The sequence below is a fragment of the Pelophylax lessonae genome (assembly GCF_965119305.1).
Source record: "Pelophylax lessonae genome assembly, chromosome: 4".
NCBI classification, from domain to species: Eukaryota; Metazoa; Chordata; class Amphibia; order Anura; family Ranidae; genus Pelophylax; species Pelophylax lessonae.
The window spans coordinates 405,233,135-405,254,608 of record NC_138771.1 but is presented as its reverse complement, the minus strand read 5'-3'; the positions used below and the strand labels follow the sequence as shown (position 1 = coordinate 405,254,608).

The following is a 21,474-nucleotide window of genomic DNA, read 5'->3' as shown; positions in this document are numbered from 1 at the left end:
AATAAAAACAAATCATTTAAATACCACCAAATATAAGCTCTATTTGTGTGAAGAAAATTATAAAAAAAAGAATTTAGGTACAGTTTTGTGTGACCCCACAATTGTCAAAGTGCGACACCACTGAAAGCTGAAAAAATAGGCCTTGGCAGGAAAGGGGTGAAAGTGCCCGGTATTGAGGTGGTTAAACAGGTTAGGCAGGATAGGTAAGAGGAGTTAGAGGAGGAAGAGGAGTTAGAGGAGGAAGAGGAGTTAGAGGAGGAAGAGGAGTTAGAGGAGGAAGAGGAAGAGGAGTTAGAGGAGGAAGAGGAGTTAGAGGAGGAAGAGGAGTTAGAGGAGGAAGAGGAGTTAGAGGAGGAAGAGGAGTTAGAGGAGGAAGAGGAGTTAGAGGAGGAAGAGGAGTTAGAGGAGGAAGAGGAGTTAGAGGAGGAAGAGGAGTTAGAGGAGGAAGAGGAGTTAGAGGAGGAAGAGGAGTTAGAGGAGGAAGAGGAGTTAGAGGAGGAAGAGGAGTTAGAGGAGGAAGAGGAGTTAGAGGAGGAAGAGGAGTTAGAGGAGGAAGAGGAGTTAGAGGAGGAAGAGGAGTTAGAGGAGGAAGAGGAGTTAGAGGAGGAAGAGGAGTTAGAGGAGGAAGAGGAGTTAGAGGAGGAGAATTTTTTTTTTTTTTTGAGAAGTGATAGCATGAGGCTTTGCCTCCACCTGAAATTTCATGAAATTTTAGGTTCTGTGGACATGACCAAATCACACAAAAATGACTAGCACCAACATCCCCGATACGATGATAAGATTTGAAAGGATCAGGAGTACAGGACATTTAATGTGCTTAACCAAGTAATGACACAAATTGTTTTAATAAAAATATAAACATTGACTGCTGGAAATTATTGGTGCTCTGCTGACGTTATAGTTATTATTTTATTGTTTTAAGTGTTCCTAGTCGTTGCTATGCACGCGCTACTTGCACATATAGGAACCTCTCCAGTAGTCATGTCATATGGTAGTGGCTCCTTGTTGTATCTGGCCCTGAGTTTCCAGGTTGTCGAACTCGAGCTCTCACAGCATCTCCTTCTTCCCTCCCTCCTACTATTCTCTCTCTACTTTCTCTTCCTCCCACTCCCGCTACACACTTCCCCCTCTCATCTTCTCCCATACTTCCCCCTCCCTTCGCTTCCTCTGGCGTTTCCCCCTTTTTCCCTCATCTCTCTCTCTACTTCCTCACCCCCCCCCCCTTCACCTTCCTTCTCTCCTCCACCCTCCTGCCTTCTCCTCCCACTTCCCTCTTACTACTTCCCCTATCCTTTATACACTATACTTTACCTATAAATATATTAGTACCCATTTATATTATGTACACCTAGGAAACAATCCAGACCTTTAAGCAATCTAGTGAGCTAGCCAGAACCACCTCTAGGGAGGGTCTATTCCACATTTTCACAGCTCTTACGGTGAAGAAAACTTTCCGTATTTGGAGACTAAATCGGTTTTCCTCTAGACGTAAAGAGTGCTCCCTTGTTCTCCTTAAAGTGAATAATTCAAACACCAAGTTCACTATATGGACCCCTTATTTATTTACACGTTGATCCTATCCCCCCTTAATCTCCTCTTCTCTGAGAATAAATTCAGTTCCTCTCTTTCCTCATAGCCGAGCTCCTCCATGCCTCTTATCAGTTTGGCTGCCCTTCTCTGCTCTCCAGTTCCCCAATATCCTTTTTGAGAACTGGTGCCCAAAACTGAACTGCATATTCCAGATGAGGTCTTACTAATGATTTGTACAGGGGCAAAATAATCTCTCTCTCTCTGGAGTCCATGCCTCTCTGTTAATACAAGAAAGGACTTTGCTTGCTTTGGAAACAGCAGCTTGGCATTGCATGCTATTAAGCTTAGAAACTACCTGAACACCCAGATCCTTCTCTGCTATGGATTCCCCCAGTTCTACTCCCCCTAATATGTATGATGCATGCATATTCTTAGCCCCCCAAGGGCATAACTTTACATTTATCAATATTAAACCTCATTTGCCACATAGTTGCCCAATGAAACAGTGCATTGGGGTTGGCTTGTAAGTTGGAGACATCCGGTAAGGAAGTTATTCCAAAGCTTATTCCAAAGCTTGGTGTCATCTGCAAAGACTGAAATACTACTTTTAATCCCACACCCTATAGCATTTATAAAGATGTTAAAAAGTAAGGGTCCCAACACTGAACCTTGGGGTACACCACTGATAACCGACCATTCAGAGTAAGAATCATTTTCCACTGCTTTCTGAATTCTATCTTTTACCCAATTTTCTATCCATTTACAAACTGATCTTTCCAAGCCAGTAGACTTTACCTTACACATTACCGGTGTGTGGGGAACTGTATCAAACACTTTTGCAAAATCTAAGTATACTACATCCACAGTCACCCCTCTGTCCAAGGTTTTACTTACTTCCTCATAAAAAGAAATCAGGTTTGTTTGACAACTTCTGTCTTTCATGAATCCATGCTGTCTGTTGCTTAAAATATTTTTTCCAGCAAGAACTCATCTATGTGGTCTTTTATTAGACTCTCCAGTATCTTCCTGACTATAGAAGTTAAACTAACAGGTCTATAGTTACTTGGCAAAGACTATAATCCCTTTTTAAATTTAGGCACCACATTGGCCCTATGCCAATCCAGTGGTACTAATCCAGTCCTTAACGAGTCACTAAAAATTATAAACAAAGGCTTTGAAATTACAGCGCTCAATTCTTTTAGGATGCGTGGGTGGATGCCATCTGGTCCAGGCGCTTTATCCACCCTTATTCTGTCTAAATATTTCTGTATAATATCACTTTTGAGCCATTGTGGATCATTTGGGGCTGTGTCAATACCATCCTCATTATGGTCATGAGCTCCCCCATACTCCTTGGTATACACAGAGCTGAAGAAAGTATTTATAAAATAATCTGGAGTGGGTAAGGCCCCTTTCACACTTATGCGACGCAATTTTACCACGATTTTGCAGCGATTTTGAAAGCAATGGCAAGACTATATGCCTCAAAACGCATTAAAATCGTGACAAAGTAGTGCAGGAACTACTTTGAAGTCGGTGCGACTTCAAAACGCACTGATATGAATGGGGCTCATTGAAAATAATGGAAAACGACTTGTCATGCGATTTTGCGGTCCAAAATCGCGGGACAAGTCGCACTAGTGTGAATGGGGCCTAACTGGGGACAAAGAGAAGGCAAATTTATTAAAGGGCCTACATGCTCAGATGATAGCTCCATACCTGCTTGGGTTGTACGAGGTATTGAGGCAAAAAAAAAAAAAAAAGAAAAAAAAATACACAGAATTATGGCAGAAGGGAATCTGTCCTCACATCAGTGGGCCAGGGGATCTGCCTACAACCACATCTCCCACAGAGGGGAATAGGAGGCCACTAGTCTCTCAAGTGGACCCGCGTCAACAGAAACGTATTAAAGCGGTAGTATCCCGCTTTTTGACACTTTTACCTACAGGTAAGCCTATAATAAGGCTTACCTGTAGGTACAAATAATATCTCCTAAACCGGCACGGTTTTGGAGATATTTACAGTGCATGCAGCCGCTCGCGCGAGCGGCGCATGCGCTCTGAAGGTCCGGGGGGGGGGGGACCTTCAATTAGTTTGCCGAAGCTTGCCGGAAAAATCACTCCCGCGCGCATGCCGCCGAACCCGGAAGAGGCTGCGAGGGATCATGGCAGCGCCCGCAGCGAGCTCCGGGGGTCCGTGGCGGGGCTTCGTTTTAAGGTAAGTTACACATAATGGGCTAGTATGCGATGCATACTAGCTCATTATGCCTTTGTCTTGCAGGTTTTTTTTTTTATTTTTTTTTTATTTATTTTTTTTATAGGGTTTACAACCGCTTTAAGCCCTAAGGGGATTTTGATAACATTATCAACTCATATGTTAAAAAGGTTAAAACATCTACTGATTACTCACTTGCCCAGGAACAAATGAAGACAAAAGGGAGCCTACAACCTCCACTAGATGACACTCTAGTAACTGAAACAATATGTATGGGAGTTCAATTCAGCAAAGTGCTCAAATCCAGGAATGGACACCAGGGAAGTCACTGTGGAAGTCATTGGGTTAGGGGGCTACATGTCCCAGCCGGCTTCAATGCTCGGACCTAGTCTGTGTACACCCCTGAGGTGACGACCCATGAGCCATTGTCTTGGGAAGATGACGTTTGTGGCGTAGGTGCCTTTTTGGCCTCCATAGTACTTGCACGCATGTTCCACCTCGATGCACATCCCTCCCCCTCCTCCTGTCCAATGGACATGGGGATGGGATGGTTGCTGTGATCACATGTGGCTGCGCACTTAGGGGAGAGGCTTCGGGGTGTGAGCACTGTATGGGAGCAGATGGGTCCCATACAGCGCATGCGCGATCCCCCAATTGGAGTCTGCATCACGTGGTAACGTCATACGTCAGCGGGGTGGAGGGGGGTATAAAAGTCCACCCATATCCAGTTTTTCCGCTTGAGTTCCAACGAGCTGAACATACCACACAGTGGCATCAGGTACACCGATAGACAGGCTTTGTTGGCAGAATCCCCATAGTAGGGGTGCTTTGCTTTACCTGATAGATGTTCTGAAAATTCTTGCGATCTGTCTCAGTGATCACTTGCCCCTCCTTCCCTATACAGAATTAGAATGGCTAAAGATCTACAATGCTGTAGTTGACCAGTGTTTTGCGGCTGCTAAGACGCCCACCAAAGTGATTAGATCCAATTGAGCAGGTATATTCAAGCTAACTATGCGGTGTGTTTAGTTTTCCATTATACATATTATAAGCCCTTTAATGTTGGTTTCCAATTGTTTTGAGCACTTTGCAAATTAGATTTCCCATACATATTGTTTCAGTTGCTAGAGTGCCATCTAGTGGAGGTTGTAGGCTCCCTTTGTCTTCATTTGTTCCTGTAATCAGTAGATTTTTTACTTTTTAAAGAGGAAGTAAACCCTCCTCTGACACTTTAACCTATAGGTAAGCCTATGATAAGGCTTACCTATAGGTACTGTAAATATCTCCTAAACATGTACAGTTTAGGAGATATTTACCTTACATGCAGCCAGTGACGTCACTGGCGCATGCGCTCTGAAGGAACGGCTGCTGGTGCCGTTTCTTCAGACACCCGTGCCATGACTGTTGGCTCCCGCGCGGGAGTGACGTCACCGCGGCTCCGGCCAATCAGATGGCCGGATGCCGCTATCCCGGAAGACGGGCGATTGGACATGTCGCCCGTCATAGAGGTGAGCGGACGGCACGGCGGGGGCTCGTTCTAAGGTAAGTATTTCATAATGAGCTAGTATGCGATGCATACTAGCTCATTATGTGTTTCTCTTTCAGCTAGAAAAAAAAAAAAATTTAACTGAGTTTACAACCTCTTAACATATGAGTGGTTAGTTGAGGTTATCAAAATTCCCTCAGGGCATATGCAAAGCGTTTGTGGACGCAGGTCCACTTTAGAGACTGGTGGCCTTCTATCCCCCTATGTAGGAGATCCTGTTGTGGACAAATCCCCTGGCCCACTAATGTGCGCAGCCCTGGGTGACAGATTTACTTTTACCGTAAGTCTGTTTTTTTTAGCCTCAATACCACATATAACCCAGCAGGTATGGAGTGATCATAAAAACCTACATGCCTGATTGGAGTAGTTGGGTTTTGTTTTTGAATACTGCACTTGTTCTGTCTCAGTATCGATTGTACCCGTGACCTTCTTGTAGACCCAGTCTGTAAGTGTGTGCAGCAGGTTGAATGATGACTTTAACAGATAGTTTACTCAATGAATAAAGACTCCAGAGTTGTTCTCCAATGCTTCAAGTTAGCAAAGGCATAAACAGAGGCTTTTCCATAGGTAAATTTCCAATGAAGTTACACAGCTCTCACACTCTGCAGTCTCTTCATAACTATACAAAATGAAGTTACAGCAGGAAATGGAGGGTGGGAGCAACCAACTAGCCAGAAACAGCAGGGGTGCAAGGATAATACCAATAACATAACATGTAATAACAACTGCTAGACAGTTAAAGCTGCGTGGCAGCACAGTACTAATGTATGTATTCTGAATTGTGGGAAAACGCTTATTGTACTAGATTTGATCTTTATTGTATTTCTGTCTATTTTAGTAGAAAAATCCTTCACAAGTTTCCCTTCAGAAGCCGAAACTGGTTGGAAACATAACCGCAGTAAAGGATATTATTTCCTGTATTCAAGGAATGGTCAATACATTGGTGTATAAATGTTTTTAGATGAACTATATATCTTTTTGTGATAAATATTTAGATTTTTATTAAAACAATTTGTGTGAGTACTTGGTTAAGCGTTTGGAAAGTCCCATTCTCCTCATCCTCTGAAATGTAATGAAAATTTCCTTTCCCCTGAAAATTACCCATCCAAATTTATTCTTTAGAATCACAACATGTACACAGTATCGGATTTACAAAGGGAATCCCACCTCAAAAAAAAAAAAAAAAAAAAAAAAAACACTTTAGGAAAATACCTTATTTCCCTCTTCTTAGTTTTGTTTGGACTAGCAGACCGTGATCGTCGACTGCGGCTTTTGCTCCTAGAACGCCTTCTTTCACGACTGCGAGATCTTCTTCTCTCTCTACTACGTTCCCTCTCTCTGCTAGGTCGTCGGCTAGAAGTAAACACAAAAACAATTCACACACTGTAGGAGTAGACTGGCCTGGAAACCCCAGAAGCCCACCAAGGAAGTGACGTCCAGATAGGTACCAGTCTTTATCAGGCACAGAACAGGGAAAGGGCCTTGGGGCATTCACACTATTGAGATAAGTGTGAGTGAGTTCCAAGAGGCTGCTTACACACAGAAAAGGCTAGGGCCCAACAGCCCCACCACTAGAAGAAGTGTTCAAAGAGTGAACTTACCTGGCTATAGGGGGGAAAAAAAAAAAAAACCTTGGACCTGCAGTTTTGTGGGTTCCCCCTTATAAGCCCTTCTTCTTAAAGCGGAACTATACTGCATCCCTGCACCAAAAACCGAAAGTGCTATTCAATTAATTTTTATGTAGCAGAATTTCCAGCAGCACATTTAAGCATGTTCTCCAAGTGTGAGCACTGAGACAAGAAACAGTCCAGTATCTTTGGGTTTTTGTATTTATTTTAGGAACTTGGATGGGAGAAGGGAAAGAGTGGGATACTGCTCTGGCTGGACTATACACAATGCAAGGGGACCACTGAGAAAACGCCTTTTGACGCTAACTTGACGCCGGCTGAATGCCGGTTGGTGCTTGTTAGCACTGACTTGCTGTCTGAACTTGAACGGACATCTGACACTTCCTTGGGACTCAAAAGTCCTTTGTACTGCTCCCTTTAGCCTTCCTGGCTGAGGTAGCTATTTGTAAGCACTGCTGCAACTCTTAACTCTTCAGGGTCCACACACAGACACCCTCTTTCTCTTCAGGGTCTAGACACTGGCACCCACTTTCTATAACTGCTGCACAGGCTAGCTGGCTCCTGGATCCCGCTGACCTTCCGGAGTGGTCCCCTATCCTAGGCAGACCCCTGGGCAGTTTACAGTACTCACGACACTGCTTTCCTGGAAACTCCGACCCCCACAGCTCTGCTTGGTCCTCAGCACACCGGATCCCTCTCTGCCGCTCAGCTCAACCTTCTGTCCTCTAGGCCAGCCGCCCAGGACATCCGTTTCACACTGACAGGAGGAGAGACAGCCGTCACCTCCCTCCTGGGACTCTGCTTCCTGCCAAAGACACCCTGTCATGTGCTCCCCTCAGACTTACACCCCCCTCCCAGGATGCATTGCGGCAGAATCTGCCCTCTGGGATGGATACAAGCCTTTGTTGTGCTATTAGTCAGGTTTCCTCCACTGTCCAATGAGAGCCCTCATTGGATACAGTGGGAAAACTCCCCAACTCAACAGTCATACCTGAGAACACATGACAGCCTGACTGAATAATTGGGACTCTGCTGATAAGCAGACAAGGTCTCCCCTATAGGTTACTTAGCACCTACCTAGGAGGGTGCTACATTTAACATGCAAAAGGAAACTCACCCTTTCATTCATGTCTCTTGGCTTTATTTTGCTAAGAAATATGTCCTCTAGCATTTCTGGCTGTGGTCATCTTGAGTTAAGACAAATGATTCATGTAGCATTTATTCCCTGTAATCCATCTGCCCTTAGCGCAGGTATGCAGACAGGAGGGTGTGCTTAGATCAGAAAACCCCTCCTTCCCTCCTGAAGACTCCTGGAATGCATGACATAATTTGCCTAGGCATGGAAACTAGGAAGTAACTAAAGAAATGTAAAAAGCTATTTAAAGCAAGTAAATATGATATACTTTTCTAGTTACTAATGCTAGCAGCATAAGGATTCAAAATAGTCAATGTTGATTGAGACAGTCAAGTTCCATTTTAAAGTGTTTTCTGGTTTTGGTGGGAGAAGCCTCTCTCAGCAGTGTCCTAGAGGTCACCTTGGGAAAGCAAACCATTTGCATATCGTGTATTGAAACGGCAATTTTGTGAGTATTGTGAGCACCTCTCCGATATTGCTGCATAATATATATACTGTACATTCTATACATATGGCAAAAAAAAAAAAGATCAAATGGGAATTTTTCATTAACAGAAGTGATATTTTTTCTTCATTGAGACATGGCAGTTGTAATTGAATATGGAACACAACAACTCTCCTACTGTCACAAAACAAAATAAAAGCCAGAATATTAACATCATTAACGACCTCCTGCCTGCCGTATGGACAAATGACGGTGGGCAGGATGCTCGGTTCTTATATGAGGTTGCCCCAGTCTCACCACGCCTGTGCGCCAGCAGGGACGGGCAGCGAGGTGATCGCTGGGCATGCTGTGTCACTGGGACCCCGATCTCGGTAAACACGATGATGCAGCCATGTGATTAGCTGTGTCCAATCATGTAAACAAAGAAATGCTGGTTATCAGATTTTCCTCTCTCAATAACTGTGTGTGAGGAGAGGAGAACCGATCAGTGACATCTCACAGGGGAGACATGTACAGATCATCAGTGCCCTGATTATCAGTGCAGCCCCAACAGTGCCCATCAGTGATGCCAGTCAGTGCTGCCCATCAGTGCCACCTTTTAGTGACACCTATAAGTGCTGCATGTCAGTGCCACCTCATCAGCGCATAACAGTGGAGAAAAATGACTTATTTACAACATTTGACATAAAAGAAAAAAAACTTTTCAAAATTTTTGGTCTTTTTTTTTTTTTGTTTTTTTAGCAAAAAATAAAAGCCCAGCAGTGATTAAATACCACCAAAAGAATGCTCTATGTGTGGAAAAATAATAAAAAATTTTTTGAGTACAGTGTCACGTGACCGTGCAATCTTCATTCAAAGTGTGACACCGCTGAAAGCTGAAAATTGGCCTGGGCAGGAGGGGGGTAAAAGTGCCCTGTATTTAAGCAGTTAAAGGAGAAGTATGGGAAAGCAAAAATAGGTAGTACATGGTACTCTCATAATTCCATTACATTTCTTTTCTAAGTGCCGGTTCACACTAACGTGGCACGACTTCGGGGGCGACCTGTGAAGTCGCGTGCACCGCGACTTTGGCGCGACTTCATATAATGAATGTCTATGCAAGTCGCTCCGATGTCGCCCCGAAGTAGTACAGGAACCTTTTTCTAAGTCGGAGCGACATGAGTCGCTCCTATTAGAACAGTTCCCGTAGCACACAATGGACCGCGACTTGTCAGGCTGACCAGTCGCAGTAGTGTGAATGGTCCTTAGATTTTCTAGTAGAGGTTTTTGAACAGTCAAGAAACAGCCTCTAATGGTTCTCTCTCTGTTTAAAAGTTTACAGGAGGTGGATACAGCTCCACAAGCCCATCTTCTCTTTTAGTCCCTCCCTCTCAGACATGTGGCCGTGCTTGGTGAAGAGGTGTATACCCAAGCTGCTATCGAGAGCGAGCCACCACCCACCCCACCCCTATCCCCACCACTGATATCATCCCTATCCCTACTCCACCACCGCCACTGATGTCATCCCGATCCCTTCACTACCACTGATGTCATCCCTATCCCTCCACCACCACTGATGTCATCCCTATCCCTCCACCGCCACTGATGTCATCCCTATCCCTCCACAGCCACCGCCACTGATGTCATCCCTATCCCTCCACAGCCACTGATGTCATCCCTATCACTCCACCACTGATGTCATCCCTATCCCCCCCCCCCCCCATCACCGCCACTGAGGTATCCCTATTCCCCCCCCCCCATCACCGCCACTGAGGTATCCCTATTCCCCCCCCCCATCACCACCGCCCCTGAGGTCATCCCTATTCCCCCCCCCCCATCACCACCGCCCCTGAGGTCATCCCTATTCCTCCCCCCCCCCCCCCCATCACCACCGCCCCTGAGGTCATCCCTATCACCACCGCCCCTGAGGACATCCCTATTCCCCCCCCCCACTGGGAAATCCCTATTTCCCCCCCCCCCCCCCATCACCACCGCCCCTGAGGTCATCCCTATTCTCCCCCCCCCCCCCCCCATCACCACCGCCCCTGAGGTCATCCCTATTCCCCCCCCATCACCACCGCCCCTGAGGTCATCCCTATTCCCCCCCCCCCCCATTACCACCGCCACTGAGGTTATCCCTATTCCCCCCCCATTACCACTGCCACTGAGGTCATTCCTATTCCCCCACATTACCACCGCCACTGAGGTCATCCCTACACCCCCCCCCCCATTACCACCGCCACTGAGGTCATCCCTACTCCCTCCCCCCCCATTACCACCGCCACTGAGGTCATCCCTATTCCCCCCATCACCACTGATGTCATTCCAATACCCCCCTCCCCCACCGCCACTGGGGTCATCCCTATCCCCTCCCCCCCATTGCCACTGAGGTCGGTCATCCCTATCCCCCCCTCTCTCTTCCACCACTGAGATCATCCCTATCCCCCCCCCCCCATCACCACCGCCACTGAGGCCATCCCTAGCCCAACCATCACCACTGCCACTGAGGTCATCCCTATTCCCCCCCAACCACTGCTACTGATGTCCTCCCTATCCCCCACCCCATCACCCCCGCCACTGATGTCATTCCTACCCCCCCGTCTGCAATTCTGCATCGATGCTATGAACCGGCCAAATCGATTATAGCAGATGACATCGTCCAGCGCCCTGCCTCTCCTCAAAGCAAAAGGAGCATTTTGAAAGAGGAGCCGTGGGCATTAGCCGTGCCCTCTTTTCCCACCTCCTGCCTAGCCGGCATTCCTGTGTTGCAGGCTGCACCTGGACGCACTCGTCCTCAGGCCTCCCCACACTCTGACTGTCAAATGGAGCTGCGGGTGTTAGCCGCGCCCTCTTTTCCCGCCTTCTGCCTAGCCGCTGACGTCATCTCCAGGGGCCCGGGGTTGCTGTGTTGCAGGCTGCTGAGGGAGGCCCAAGTGAGCGTCCCCGACTCCCGGAATACTGGACACACTTGTCCGCAGTCCTCCCCCCAATCTCAGACTGTCATCGGGTACTAGGCAGGTACTAAGGTCATTAACCTCCCACAGGTGTCTTCAATTTAACAATGGCAATATAATAACTGTCATTTACCCAAGGGTATAGTAGCATTGGCAAGTAGGTGCAAAAAACTGTTTTTCTCGATCAGCAACATATTCATCTCCCGCAGCAAATACAGTGCATTGCGAAAGTATTTAGCCCCCTTGAACTTTTCAACCTTTTGCCACATTTCAGGCTTCAAACAAAGATATAAAACTGTAATTTTTGTGAAGAATCAACAAGTGGGACACACTCATGAAGTGGAATGAAATTTATTGGATATTTCAAACTTTAACAAATAAAAAAAAAAGAAAAAATTGGGCGTGCAAAATTATTCAGCCCCTTTACTTTCAGTGCAGCAAACTCTCTCCAGAAGTTCAGTGAGGATCTCTGAATGATCCAATGTTGACCTAAATGACTAATGATGATAAATAGAATCCACCTGTGTGTAATCAAGTCTCCGTATAAATGCACCTGCACTGTGATAGTCTCAGAGGTCCTTTTAAAGCGCAGAGAGCATCATGATGAACAAGAACACACCAGGCAGGTCCGAGATACTGTTGGAGAAGTTTAAAGCCGAATTTGGATACAAAAAGATTTCCCAAGCTTTAAACATCCCAAGGAGCACTGTGCAAGCGATAATATTGAAATGGGAGTATCAGACCTCTGCAAATCTACGAAGACCTGGCCGTCCCTCTAAACTTTCAGTTCATACAAGGAGAAGACTGATCAGAGATGCAGCCAAGAGGCCCATGATCACTCTGGATGAACTGCAGAGATCTACAGCTGAGGTGGGAGACTCTGTCCATAGGACAACAATCAGTCGTATACTGCACAAATCTGGCCTTTATGGAAGAGTGGCAAGAAAGCCATTTCTTAAAGACATCCATAAAAGTGTCGTTTAAAGTTTGCCACAAGCCACCTGGGAGACACAAACATGTGGAAGGTGCTCTGGTCAGATGAAACCAAAATCGTACTTTTTGGCAACAATGCAAAACGTTATGTTTGGCGTAAAAGCAACACAGCTCATCACCCTAAACATACCACCCCCACTGTCAAACATGGTGGTGGCAGCATCATGGTTTGGGCCTGCTTTTCTTCAGCAGGGACAGGGAAGATGGTTAAAATTGATGGGAAGATGGATGGAATTTGCGAAAGTATTTAAACTAGGAAGGGGGGGCAAAAGAGTGGAAATACAAGAGTCCAATTGCCCCCCGAAACAATGCCAGAACAGGTCAGAAGCACAGAGGTTAAGAAATTATAAGCTCAGAGTCCTGTCTACAAATGCTCGCAGTTTAGGTAAAAAAAATCAATGAACTTGGGTCAATAATGGCATCTGAGAATGTAGATTTAGTGGCTGTTACGGAGACATGGTTTAATGAAAGAAATGACTGGGACATAACCATACCAGGGTACTCTTTATACAGAAGAGACAGAGAAGGCAAGAAAGGAGGAGGAGTGGCCCTGTATGTGAAAGATAGCATTAAATCTAACCTAATACAAGTTGGTGAGGCCAACATAGAGTCAGTTTGGGTTACGTTGCAGTTTGCTAATCATGCAGTAACTCGTGTAGGTGTGATATATAGACCACCTGGTCAAGTTAAAGAACTAGATGAACTACTAGTTGAAGAAATAGCTAAAATGACAATGAAAGGAGAAGTTATCATTATGGGAGATTTCAATCTTCCAGATATAAACTGGAAAACCAAAATAGCAAGTTCTACCAGGAGTACAGATATTCTAAATTCCCTATTGGGGTTGTCTCTGCAACAAGTGGTTGAGGAGCCAACCCGGAGGGAAGCCATTTTGGATTTGGTATATGATGTCCTTGTAGGCGAAACCTTGGGATCTAGTGATCACCAGTCAGAGTGGTTTAATATAAGAACTGTGAAAGAGTCACACCACACAAAAACAAAAGTTTTAGATTTTAGAAAAACAGACTTTTCAAAAATGAAATTAGTCATAAATGAGTCCTTATCAGACTGGAACGGATTACATGGAGTCCAGGAGAAATGGGACTACTTAAAAGGTGCATTATTGAAGGCAACAGAAAATTGCATTAGACTTGTCAGTAAAAGCAAAAAAAGGAAGAGACCACTGTGGTACTCAGCAGAAGTGGCCAAAATCATTAAAAATAAAAAGCTAGCATTTTGTAATTATAAAAAAACCCAGAGCAATGAAGATAAGGAAATCTACAAGATTAGGCAGAAAGAGGCCAAGCAAGTTATAAGAACTTCTAAAGCACAGGCAGAAGAAAAACTAGCTCAGTCTATGAAAAAGGTGGATAAGACATTCTTCAGATATATAAATGAAAAAAGGAAATTAAAAACAAGGAATAACTAAATTAAAAACAAAGGACGAGAAGAAGAGAATAAAGGGCTAGCCGACTGCCTAAATGAATACTTCTGTTCAGTTTTTACAGAAGAAAAAGGAGAAGGACCTCCACTTGAAAGGATGACTAATGAATCGTTTGATGCATGTGTCTTTACAGAGGAAGACGTTCTAAGATTGCTGTCTAAAGTGAAGACAAATAAGTCACAGGGTCCTGATGAGATACACCCAAAATTATTAAAAGAGCTTAGTGGTGAGCTGGCAAAACCATTAACAGATTTATTTAACCAATCATTAGTAACAGGAGTGGTCCCGGAAGATTGGAAATTGGCAAATGTCGTGCCCATTCACAAGAAAGGTAGTAGGGAGGAATCGAGCAACTATAGACCAGTGAGTCTGACATCAATAGTATGCAAATTAATGGAAACCCTATTAAAGGATAGGATTGTGGAACATCTTAAATCCCATGGATTGCAAGATGAAAAACAACATGGGTTTACTTCAGGGAGATCATGTCAAACAAATCTTATAGATTTTTTTGACTGGGTGACTAAAATAATAGACGGTGGAGGTGCAGTAGACATTGCATATCTAGATTTTAGTAAGGCTTTTGACACTGTCCCACATAGAAGACTTATCAATAAACTGCAGTCATTGAGCATGGACTCCCATATTGTGGAGTGGATTAGGCAGTGGCTGAGTGACAGACAACAGAGGGTTGTAGTCAATGGAGAACATTCAGAACAAGCTCAGGTTACCAGTGGGGTACCTCAGGGATCTGTACTGGGACCAATTTTGTTTAATATCTTCATAAGTGATATTACAAAAGGCCTCTATGGTAAGGTTTGTCTTTTTGCTGATGACACAAAGATATGTAACAGGGTTGATGTTCCTGGAGGGAAACGCCAAATGGAAAAGGATTTAGGAAAACTAGAAGAATGGTCAGAACTCTGGCAACTGAAATTTAATGTGGATAAGTGCAAGATAATGCACCTGGGGCGTAAAAACCCAAGGGCAGAATATAGAATATTTGACACAGTCCTGACCTCAGTATCTGAGGAAAGGGATTTAGGAGTAATTATTTCAGAAGCCTTAAAGGTGGGAAGACAATGTAATAGAGCAGCACGAAATGCCAGCAGAATGCTTGGATGTATAGGGAGAGGTATAAGCAGTAGAAAGAGAGAAGTGCTTATGCCGCTGTACAGAACACTGGTGAGACCTCACTTGGAGTATTGTGCGCAGTACTGGAGGCCATATCTCCAGAAGGATATAGATACTCTAGAGAGAGTTCAGAGAAGAGCTACTAAACTAGTACATGGATTGCAGGAAAAAACTTACCAGGAAAGGTTAAAGGACCTTAACATGTATAGCTTGGAAGAAAGAAGAGAGAGGGGATATGATAGAAACTTTTAAATACATAAAGGGAATCAACTCGGTAAAGGAGGAGAGCATATTCAAAAGAAGAAAAACTACCACAAGAGGACACCGTTTTAAATTAGAGGGGCAAAGGTTTAAAAGTAATATGAGGAAGTATTACTTTACTGAGAGAGTAGTGGATGCATGGAATAACCTTCCTGCAGAAGTGGTAGCTGCAAATACAGTGAAGGAGTTTAAGCATGCATGGGATAGGCATAAGGCTATCCTTCATATAAGATAGGGCCAGGGACTATTCATAAGGATTCAGATATATTGGGCAGACTAGATGGGCCAAATGGTTCTTATCTGCCGACACATTCTGTTTCTATGTTTCTATGTTTCTATGATGGAGCCAAATACAGGACCATTCTGGAGGAAAACCTGATGGAGTCTGCAAAAGACCCGAGACTGGGACGGAGGTTTGTCTTACAACAAGACAATGATCCAAAACATAAAGCAAAATCTACAACAGAATGGTTCACAAATAAACATATCCAGGTGTTAGAATGGCCAAGTCAACATCCAGACCTAAATCCAATCGAGAATCTGTAGAAAGAACTGAATACTGTTGTTCACAAACGCTCTCCATCCAACCTCACTGAGCTTGAGCTGTTTTGCAAGGAGGAATGGGCAAAAATTTCAGTCTCTCGATGTGCAAAATTGATAGAGACATACCCCAAGCAACTTACAGCTGTAATCGCAGCAAAAGGTGGCGCTACAAAGTATTAACTTAAGGGGGCTGAATAATTTTGCACGCCCAATTTTTCAGTTTGTTAAAAAAGTTTGAAATATCCAATAAATTTCGTTCTACTTCATGATTGTGTCCCACTTGTTGATTCTTCACAAAAAATTACAGTTTTATATCTTTACGTTGAAGCCTGAAATTTGGCAAAAGGTAGCAAAGTTCAAGGGGGCCAAATACTTTCGCAATGCACTGTACCCAATAGTATATCTACTCAACAGCAATTCAGTTACCTTTAGCTGCCTATAACCCCCCCCCCCCCCCGCAGTGTATATACTGTACTTCCAGGAGAATATGTACCTTTTTTCTTATAGTACCATTTGTTAAGGTGATACTAAAGGTTATTTTTTTCTTGAAAATAAAAAAAAACATACTTAACCGTTGGCCATGTCCCGTAGCACGTCTGCAGTCTCTGACCATGTCCCGTAGCACGTCTGCAGTCTCTGACCATGTCCCGTAGCACGTCTGCAGTCTCTGACCATGTCCCGTAGCACGTCTGCAGTCTCTGACCATGTCCCGTAGCACGTCTGCAGTCTCTGACCATGTCCCGTAGCACGTCTGCAGTCTCTGACCATGTCCCGTAGCACGTCTGCAGTCTCTGACCATGTCCCGTAGCACGTCTGCAGTCTCTGACCATGTCCCGTAGCACGTCTGCAGTCTCTGACCATGTCCCGTAGCACGTCTGCAGTCTCTGACCATGTCCCGTAGCACGTCTGCAGTCTCTGACCATGTCCCGTAGCACGTCTGCAGTCTCTGACCATGTCCCGTAGCACGTCTGCAGTCTCTGACCATGTCCCGTAGCACGTCTGCAGTCTCTGACCATGTCCCGTAGCACGTCTGCAGTCTCTGACCATGTCCCGTAGCACGTCTGCAGTCTCTGACCATGTCCCGTAGCACGTCTGCAGTCTCTGACCATGTCCCGTAGCACGTCTGCAGTCTCTGACCATGTCCCGTAGCACGTCTGCAGTCTCTGACCATGTCCCGTAGCACGTCTGCAGTCTCTGACCATCTCCCGTAGCACGTCTGCAGTCTCTGACCATCTCCCGTAGCACGTCTGCAGTCTCTGACCATCTCCCGTAGCACGTCTGCAGTCTCTGACCATCTCCCGTAGCATGTCTGCAGTCTCTGACCATCTCCCGTAGCACGTCTGCAGTCCCTGACCATCTCCCGTAGTATTTTGGGGGGAGCCTAGAACTCCTCTTTAAGTTTTTGTCTGCTGTGTTTAGACTTTGCTACATGTAGGGAGTGTTGTCATTTTTTTAAGAACAGATAAAATAAAAAAATTTAGTTCTGACTGCTTGAATTTTTATTTTTATTTTTTGATGAAAACCATGGGCAGGAATTGTGATGCATCGCGGAATCGAATCGTTGACATGATAATCGTAATCGAATTGTGAGACCAGTGAAGATGCGAACCTCTACCCTCCATCACCACTGATGTTATCTCTATCCTTCCATCACTACTGATGTCATCCCCATCCCCTGTACTCCTAGCAGTGGGAAACCAGCCTAAGCATTTGTGCATGGAAAGCAGCATGGAAGGCTCAAACACAGAACAATCTGAATAGACAATAAAATTAGAAAATCACACTATGGGCTCTACGTTTTATTACAATAAGATTATGTAGGCAATGCTCACAAAAGCCAGTGTTTGTATTTTACTTTACAAATGTATTAGTTGCATTACAATTTTAACTGGAAAGTAGAACATACAGAGCACCGCCAGTAACTTCTACAGTCACTGAAGTCTGCCGCTTCCTGAATGTGTGCTTAGCTCTTTCGGTATGCAAGAGGGACGAAGGAGAAGGGAGGGAGTGGAGAGCAGCTCTGTGTTGTGTGAAGTCTCAGGAATGAGTAGAGAACCCAGAGCAAACGTCAATCACAGAGAGGAGAAGAAGGGGGGGGGGGGGGGCAAAACCCAAACTCCCACTGCCAGTATGACACTTCAAGAAAGTCTGTAGACCCTCCTACAGGTAATTGACTATTTTAACAAAACAACCCATTACCTTAAAAAGGAGCTGTAAGGTCAGAAGGTTTTTTTTTTTTTTTATCTTAATGCATTCTTTGCATTAAAGCGGAGTTCCACTCAAAAGTGGAACTTCTGCTTATCTGTCTCCCCCCCTTCAGGGCCACATTTGGCACCTTTCAGGGGGGAGCGGCTGTTTTTGACAGGTACCCTTGTCCTAACTTTTGTTGCGCGGCAAGGTACGTCAGAGGTTCAGCCCCCTACTCTGCTTCCTGGCCAATTACCAAGCGCAGGGCGCTTCACGCATGCGCGGTGGGTTCCCTTACCGGCAATCAGTGGCGTACCAAAGGGGGGGGGGGGGCAGTCTCTGACCATCTGTTGCATCACGTCCTCAGTCTCTGACCATCTGTTGCATCACGTCCTCAGTCTCTGACCATCTGTTGCATCACGTCCTCAGTCTCTGACCATCTGTTGCATCACGTCCTCAGTCTCTGACCATCTGTTGCATCACGTCCTCAGTCTCTGACCATCTGTTGCATCACGTCCTCAGTCTCGGAACATCTCCTGTATCATGTCAGCAGTCTCAGACCATCTCCTGTACCATGTCAGCAGTCTCGGACCATCTCCTGTACCATGTCAGCAGTCTCGGACCATCTCCTGTACCATGTCTGCAGTCTCTGAATATCTCCTTTAGCAAGTCTCCAATCTCTTACTCAAACTTAAACACATTGCTAATATTATTAGCCATCTATTTATGCTGAAGGTAGGACTGTGCAGGGGAGGCAGAGAGTGCAAAAGGGGCCACTGTGATTAGAGAGACAGAGGCAGACTGCAAGGGGCACTGTGATGGGGGGCTGTGAAATTTGTGCAATAAATATTCTTGAAAACATTACAAATTTTTTTGGGCGCTATTACATTTTAAAGTTGGGGTGGGTGCCAGATATAGGATCCGCCCCGGGTGCCAAATGCTCTAGGTACGCCACTGCCGGCAATGGCAGTACCTGACAGCCGATGGAAACATCAGCTGCGGTGCCAACATTGCTGGGCTCCAGGACATGTAAGTGCCCTAATATTAAAAGTCAGCAGCTACAGTTATGTGTAGCTGCTGACTCTTAATTTATTCCCTCATTATCCCATTTACAAGGCACTCCGCTTTAAGATAAAAAGCCTTCTGTGAGAGACTCTACAAGCACATATAATAGTAATACTCAAGGAAGAAAAAGATTCAGCGTCCTGTTCAAGCTACAGACCAATTTCCTTATTAAATACAGATTTGAAAATATTTACAAAAATCATAGCTACCAGAATTCAAAATCATATAATGAAATTGGTAAACTTAGATCAAGTAGGATTTACGCCGACAAGAGAAGCTCGCGATAACACAATAAAAGCATTAAACCTGTTATACGTAGCTCAGCAAAAACAGATAAAAAGTATATTTATAAGTACAGATGCTGAAAAAGCTTTTGATAGAGTAAGTTGGAGGTTTATGATGGCGGTACTGAGATTCATGGGTATGGATGAGACTGTATTAAACTGGATAATGCAGATCTATTCGGTCCCATCGGCTAAGGTGAGAGTGAACAGCGTGTTGTGGGAAGACTTTTTGATTCAGAATGGAACTAGACAGGGATGTCCCCTTTCACCACTGTTATACATTTTGACATTGGAACCCTTTCTGTGCAAAATAAGATCAAACCCAGATATTACAGGTATTAAAATCGGCCAAACTCAATATAAGATATCAGCCTTCGCGGATGACATGCTGTTCACTCTCACCAACCCGATCATCTCACTCCCGAACCTTTTAAGAGAGTTTGCAGAGTATGGAGAAATGTCCAATCTTAAAATAAACGTAGATAAATCGGAGGCAATGGGGGTGGGTTTAGGACAAGAATTACAGCAACAGCTAATTTCGAATTTCAGATTAAAGTGGACAAGCAGAGCACTGAAATATTTGGGCATACAAATAACACCCAAATTCTGCCAACTTTTATGATGAAAACTATCCTGCATTGCTGAAATCTACACGAATTCTCCTACAAAAATGGGGAAAGGGTCTATTCTCATGGTGGGCTAGATGTAATATTGTAAAAATGTCCATCCTACCAAAATTCTTGTATTTTCAAACCTTACCTATCTCCATACCACAGAAATATTTCAAACAGATAGACAGTATGGTGAAGGAATTCATATGGGCAGCTAAGCACCCCAGATTGAGTAAGAGTGACATCACTACGAAAAGAGGAAGGAGGCATGTCAGTACCAGACTTGAGGAGGTATTATCAGGCCATACAGTTGGGTAGATTTGTGGACTGGTGCCGCCATAGAAATACAAAATTATGGCCAACTATGGAACAGGCACAACTTGAAATCCAAAAACGAAGGGATTTCCACAATTTGAAATCCCACTGGAAAGAGCTCCGTTCTGTAGCCATTCCTTGCCAGCCCCTATGAGAATGCACCCGATTATAGGCCATACAATTAAGACCTGTACAAAAACTTTCCAACAATATAAAATTGACAAAAAAATACTCTGCCATATTTACGGTCTTGGGTAACCCTAAGTTCACACCCGGATATCAAGATAAAAAATGTAGGGATTTGAGGGAAAGAGGTCTATTTCAGGTGGATCAATATATGAAACCGGAGGGATCGACAACGGAGAAGGAGTTGGTGGACCCCCTAGGGGATTTCCGGCTGGACCGCTGGAGAGCGATCCAGCTTAGACATTTCCTGGGTACTCTACCAAAGCTCAACGAGGAGGACTTACAATATACAAAATTCGAAAAGATTTGTGTACAAAAAGGGACATTATTACATTCCATATCTAAACTGTATTCATTGTTGAGTGATAGAGGAGAAAATAGCCAGCCAATTAACTTACATGAACGAATGGAAGAAAGAATTGAATAAAACTTTCTCGGAGGTAGAGAGAAGGCAGATATATCAGATGGCCCATTCAACATCCATCAGTACAAAAATACAAGAGATGAACTTTAAGATACTATCGAGATGGTATCAAACCCCAGTAAAAATGCATAAAATATCACCAATGAATACAGATAGATGTTGGAGGTGTGGAGAAGGTGAGGGGACACTACTCCACATTTTTTGGTCGTGTCTCAAAATGGAAAAATTTTGGAAACAGATCTATGAAATTACACAAAGCCTGACAGAACATCAACTGATAATGGAACCAGCTTTTTTCCTCCTCCACAAAACTAATATCTCAAGAAACCAATACAAAAATTAAATAATACCACACTTACTCAATGCAGCCAAAATGTGCATTCCCTTAAAGTGGAAAAAAGAGGAACCACCAGATTTGAATATGTGGATTAATAAGGTGGAAGAGGTAAACAGACTAGAAAACTTGGTATTAAATGCTAATCATAAATTAGAAAAATATAAACCAATATGGAACAGCTGGAATGAATATATAATCTCGAGAAGACAGAATCCTGTATGAAGGTCTAGGAGAGAGGAAATCTTGTGCCCAGAGAGAA

The 21,474-nt window shown here is 44.4% G+C and overlaps 1 protein-coding gene across 1 annotated transcript in view; it reads right to left on the bottom strand.

The window, feature by feature from the left end:
• The window catches only part of DDX46 (DEAD-box helicase 46), a 395,525-nt gene that overhangs the window by 352,289 nt on the left and 21,762 nt on the right, over positions 1 to 21,474 (bottom strand). Inside the window, exon 3 of the mRNA XM_082254255.1 lies at positions 6,503 to 6,643. Within this exon, the coding sequence (XP_082110381.1) occupies positions 6,503 to 6,643 (141 nt within the window). The remainder of the gene's footprint in view (positions 1 to 6,502; positions 6,644 to 21,474) is intronic.